Source organism: Malania oleifera, chromosome 3 (assembly GCF_029873635.1).
Source record: "Malania oleifera isolate guangnan ecotype guangnan chromosome 3, ASM2987363v1, whole genome shotgun sequence".
NCBI classification, from domain to species: Eukaryota; Viridiplantae; Streptophyta; class Magnoliopsida; order Santalales; family Ximeniaceae; genus Malania; species Malania oleifera.
The window spans coordinates 2260569-2266723 of record NC_080419.1 but is presented as its reverse complement, the minus strand read 5'-3'; the positions used below and the strand labels follow the sequence as shown (position 1 = coordinate 2266723).

Sequence of the window (6155 nt, the reverse complement as noted above, 5' to 3'; positions counted from 1 at the left end):
AAAGTAAAGGTCGTTGGTTGCCCACTTGCTAGTCACTTCAAGCTTAGTACAAAACAAAGTCCTATAAGTGATAAAGACAAGGAAGAGATGAAGAAAATTCCTTATGCTTCAGCCGTTGGTTCTTTAATGTATACAATGGTTTGCACAAGACCGGATTTAGCTTATGCTATTGGAGTTGTTAGTCGGTTTCTCTCTAATCCAAGAAAGGAGCATTGGTTAGCGATAAAATGGATTCTTCAATACCTTAGAGGCACTTCAAAGGTGTGTTTGTGCTTTGAAAATGATAAATCTATGCCCTATGGATTCACGGATGCTGACATGGCTGGTGATGTTGATCCTAGAAAATCTACTTCGGGTTATTTGATGGCTTTTGCAGGGGGAGCTATGGCATGGCAATCTAAATTACAGAAATGTGTTACTCTATCTACTACAGAATTCGAGTTTATTGCCATTACCGAAGCTTGCAAAGAATTGTTTTAGTTGAAGGGATTCTTGAAAGAGTTGAGCATGGAACAAGAAAGGTATGTTCTTTATTGTGATAGGCAAAGTACAATTCATTTGAGTAAGAATTCTATCTTCCATTCAAAGTCAAAACACATTGATGTTAGATATCATTGGATTTAGGATGTGTTGGATAAGAGATTATTGCAACTTGACAAAATTCACACCGATGATAATGGTTCGGATATGATGACAAAAGCATTGTCTATTGACAAGCATGTGAAGTGTCGAGTTACCTCCCACTGTGTAAATAGACACGCTAAACCTCCAATGAATCAAAAACTTTTAAAGAATTTCTTTGAAATTTGAATCATATCATACAAACTAGTTTTTCCCAAATTTCCTATCGCAATCTACATTCTTTATCAATATAGACAATAGTTTTATCAACGTAAACATTAATTGCCTGAAATAGAGTGCATCCTCAATAATTTTAAAGAACAATATGAATATGAACGAGATGCATACTTCAAATGAAGTCCTAATTAATTAGAAGAATAAAGGAGAGATAAAAAAAAAAATCATGTTGAAAATGAATCCTTCTTAATTAACCACCATTTTTGTAGTAGCTTATCTCAACATAACTTAGTAACTTAGTAACTTAATTAAAGGCAACCACCCTTGCCGAACCCAACTTTCTTCCCTTCAATATCATGGATTACATCATACGTTTTTAGCTGAAAATTCAAAATGATGCTTACATATGTGGGGTCTCTGTTTCCCATAAAAGCTAGGCATATACATGACTCATTAAACCCAAGTAAGGTTCCTGAGGCGTCGATGTCCAATTCAACATTGCCTCGAAAGAATAGACTAATCTTGGGTATCATCACATACGTGTTGTTACTAAGGTCATAACACGGATCAAGTCCTTCAATTTGACAAGTCCTTGGATATTTTGCCATTTGGTATTGGAAAGCTGATTGAAGGGCAACATAAGCTGTTGGTGGTATACGACTGAGGACAGTTCCAGAGTCAATAATTGTGCCTGGCCTCGTAAACACCGATTCATCCACTGGTAGTTTTTTTCCTCCAACACTCATGGCTATCAAGTCAGCAAAGTAATATGGCAGATCATTACTATAAAACAAGGGTGTGAATTGTATTGAACTAGTATTCCGACCAATAAGGCTATCGTTTCCCAAGGTGAGATGGCCTGTAAAGCAAAGTGAAGATGGAAGACAATACGAGAAAGCCTTCTCGTATTTTGGAGTAATTTGTGACATTACAGATGTCTTACTTAAACCGAGTCCAAGTATCCCAGCTGTTCCCAGCAATATTCCAGTGTTGTTCTGGCCACATCCGAATAGAAACTTGCTAATCACATTAGAGTTCGTCAGTGTTAGCTTATCTTCCGAGACAAATCCAACTGTACGGGACCCATCACCATAAGAAATGCTATAACTGCAAGTTGAAGTCTCTTGGTAGCACCCAAAATCATCAGATAACTTGCACAATGATGAGTTGCAAGAAATGTTTGTATAAGATGAGGACTTAGAAGGATTGAAGATTGGTTCCATTTGTTCATAACAGCTCCACTGGCATGGCAAGCATTGAATCCAACTAAAATCACTACCAGTGTCCATCACGAATGTGACTTTTTTTTCTGGAGTTCCGAGAGCTACAGTCACAACGTACTCAACTATTCCCATTGATAGTAATCCAGAGTTGACAGGGAGGGTGACTCTCGAAGAATTGGAGACCAACTTTTGCTTACGCCTCGAGTGAATTAAGTTCACTCGAGATTGATCTCGAATGAAAAGTTGATGAGTAAGAGTAGGAGCATTTGTATCATCTCGGTGCGCCTGAAAGTATGACCCAAAGTTCTGAGACACCTCCAACGCTGCTCCTTCTTTTAGACCTGAATTAAATCCTTCAACAAATTATAGTTCGATGAACTATTTGAAAAGAAACATAAATGAACTAAGAAATTATAAGTTTTTTTTCGTTAAATCTTTAAATTCAACAGCAATATATTATGTAAAAATATTTAAAGCTATAAATATATAATTAGATGCTACATTTTAATATATTTTTTGTAAATTCTATGTATCTTAACTTATGTTTCTAATAAGCATATCAACTTATTTAACTAATTATCCAATATTTTGTGTGTGTGCGCGCGCGCGTGAGAGAGAGAGAGAGAGAGAGAGAGAGACCTTTAGAAGAAGGTTTGCATTCACTTGCTTCAAATTTTAGTACTAGAGAGCTAACTTGAACAATATAAGCCTGAGAATTATTGTGGTTTTTCAAAGGCTCCTTTCCTTTGAGAGCATGATTATTTCCCAAAAAACAACACAAGAAGATAAAAGAACAAGAGAGCAAAGAGCTGATAAAGTTAAAGAAAATGGTCGCCATCAAATTGATTACTCTCTCAGTAATCTCGCTTGTTCTGAGTTAATTAACCTTATAACTTATATATAGTAAACAATAATTAAGCAGGTTTGGTTGTTCAATGAATTTGCTCAAAATCTCGAGCATTCTTATTATTTTAAGATAAAAAGAGAGTAATTTAGATTCAATCAATTTCACTCATCCAAGTCCTGTTATTATTTTAAGGAAAAGAATTCCCTAATGAAAAACGTGATTTAATTTATAAGTATCATTTATCAAAACAAAGATAACCCATGAAAGTTTTGATATGTGACAAATGTAAAGATAAATTCATTCCTCACCAATTTTCAATCAAAGAGATTGGAAGCTAGAATCCATTAATATATATAAGACAATTTTCTTTACTCCACTCGACAATATTCACTATCTAGTCAACTTGTTGAGGCTCGTTTCACGTGCATAAAAAACTTTCACATAGACTATACTCTTCTTCATTTCAGGCTCGCACATGGTATATAAATATTTCAAAAGCTAGAATCCATTAATATATATACGACAATTTTCTTTACTCCACTCGACAATATTCACTATCTAGTCAACTTGTTGAGGCTCGTTTCACGTGCATAAAAAACTTTCACATAGACTATACTCTTCTTCATTTCAGGCTCTCACATGGTATATAAATATTTCAAAAGATTAAAGTGATGACTCTTTTGATTGAAATGTCCACTCTAACAAAAGCCATGTGCTTCTCCTATAAATAGCGATGCCCTTACAATATCTATCCAAAAAAAGTAAGAATTAAATATGCAATTAATAAGTAAAGAACTATTTTCTTTTTTTAATAGCAATTGTAGTTATGAATTTTGAGAAGCAGTAGTAGTGTTAGAGAATTACTAATCACATAAAAATATAATTTATTCATAAAATGTCACTAATTAAAATTAAAAAATGATGGCAAGGCCTTGCTATTGAGTGCGATTTGAACTATTGATTTACGTAAGTGGAGTTTTCATAATCATTTCTAAAACAAGTTAATCATATCACTATTCATCAATTCTCAATGTGAGATATTGGTTAATCACATGTCTTTCTGTATAAGGGGATAAACAATTAATTCTTAAGTAATTTCTTATTCAAATATGTAATTAATTCTATTAAGTGTATTCAAATTTTATGCTAAAGAATCATTCCTTTCCAGTCTTTCTCTGAATATCTTCTTAACTAAAATATTTTTGGCTTTCTTTTTTCATTTCCCTTTCGATATTTTCTAACCCTGTATATATATATATATATCACTAAGCATACTTATTTAATAGTCTTCAATTTTAGTACAAATTTTACGATATTTTTTAGTCAATGCCTCAAGTAATATTTGAGTAGGCCACTATTTAGAATTATGTAAAAGTATTAATGCTAATAAATTGCAGCAATACATATACAATGCACACATATGTTTGGAACAAGGTAGCTACTTTCTAATTTGCCCCAAAAGAAATCTTAATAATAATTTCCTCGTCTAGCTTCCCTCTCGAAATCTCTATTTGCCTTCGATTTTCAAAGCTCAACCTCTAAGACATATATGTTGTAAGCAATAAAAATGTGTGTGTGTGTGTGTGTGCGTGTGTGTGTGGGAGAGAGAGGGAGAGAGAGAGAGAGAGAGTTCTTTTTTTGCAAAATCTCATTATATATTTAAATCATCTCCACTGGTGTTTTGAGCAATATTGTAAAAGTGTGTGTGTGTGTGTGTGTGTGTGTGTGTGTGTGTGTGTGAGAGAGAGAGAGAGAGAGAGAGAGAGAGAGAGAGAGAGAGAGATGAGTTCAACAATATAATCTCAAGGAAAATAAAAATTTTTCAAGGCCTCCCTTCCTATATGATCAGCATGGATGGCTTGTTATTATAGAACCACATGTTCTTTTCTACAAATTCTTATTATATTTTTTAACTAAGTTCACAGCTATTGTTTTGAGCAATGTAAAAATGTGTTCTTATGTGTGTGTGTGTGTGTGTGTGTGTGTGTGTGTGTGAGAGAGAGAGAGAGAGAGAGAGAGAGAGAGAGAGAGAGTATTAATTAACCTTTGAGTTTACATAATCCTGAATTTAATTTTTTTATGTTTAATATTATAGTAATAACCTATTTGGATTGAATAACTGAACAGAACCAAACTATAATGTTGGTTAACTGAACTATGAGTTAACTAATGAGTTAAACTTGTTTCTAGTTCAAAAAATCACTAAATGGAACTATACGTCGCTTCTATTCTATAATCAATGGTTTGATGTGATTGCCCAAACCATTAACATCCTCGCCTAACGAACATATCAACTAGTAATTAGAGCTTGGGATTTCTATGTCAAAGGTCTCAAGTTGAAACCTTGTGACAAGCTTGAAAGGAATGTGGCATAGGTGATGAAATACCTCCATTGTGTAACTCAAACATACTAGGTCTCTAATGGACCAAAAAAATTCAAATAAGTGTTGTAGAATGCTAGTTGAAGGGCAACACAAGCCAAGTTTGAGTTTTCCAAGTACTAATCCACCAAAGAATCCATTGTTGTACTGACCACACTCGAATAGAAATTTGCTAATCACATCAAACTTTGTCAATGTTAGCTTATATTCTTTAATGAATCCACATATGAAGGATTTTTCACCAAAAAAATTGTATAAATACAAGTGAAGACTCGACATTGTAGGATCTTACAACTAACCTTTGTCAAGGATTTTATTCCAAGAGACTTGACAATATAGGAGTCTACGATTCCCCCCATGCAGATCACTACATATTTTTTTCAAGTGATTGGACACTTCAAGATTAACAACTCTTAAGGTCACTCATTTTATTCTATCCCTCTAAGTGTGTGTTGTAGCGATTGGACAGTTCAAGATCAACAACTCTTAAGGTCGATCGCTCCACCCAATCCTTTAGAATAATTTCTAGTGGTTTGACAATGGGATTGGCAACTCTCGAGGTCAATACTTCAATCATCCTTCTATTTTGTTTTTTGTTTGCCTAACCTCCATTTAACATTCAATCAAAATGGGCATCTCTATTTTTGCCTGACCCATTTTTTCAAAGGTGTCAGTCAAAGAGGGGGGCATTTGTTGATAGTCATTTTGATGGAAAGCCCAAAACGGAGGTTGGCAAGCTTTTGCTTATTTCTTCCTTTTTACCTTTTGTTTATGCCTTTTTATCTGTGTTTTTTCCCATTTCTAACTATCCCAAGTGATTCGAGACGGCCCAGAACTTTAAGGTGGGGTTTTATAGCGATTTTAACCTTGCAGAAGCAAACTAAGACAAACCCCTTATCATTTCAA

General features: G+C 34.2%; 1 protein-coding gene across 1 annotated transcript; it reads right to left on the bottom strand.

Annotated features, from left to right (window-relative positions):
* Window positions 1–1028: 1028 nt before the first annotated feature.
* Window positions 1029–2414, bottom strand: LOC131151706 (aspartyl protease family protein At5g10770-like). Its single transcript, XM_058103083.1, has one exon. It carries the CDS (start codon window positions 2151–2153, stop codon window positions 1107–1109), a length of 1047 nt encoding a protein of 348 aa, XP_057959066.1. The 5' UTR covers window positions 2154–2414; the 3' UTR covers window positions 1029–1106.
* Window positions 2415–6155: the final 3741 nt, after the last annotated feature.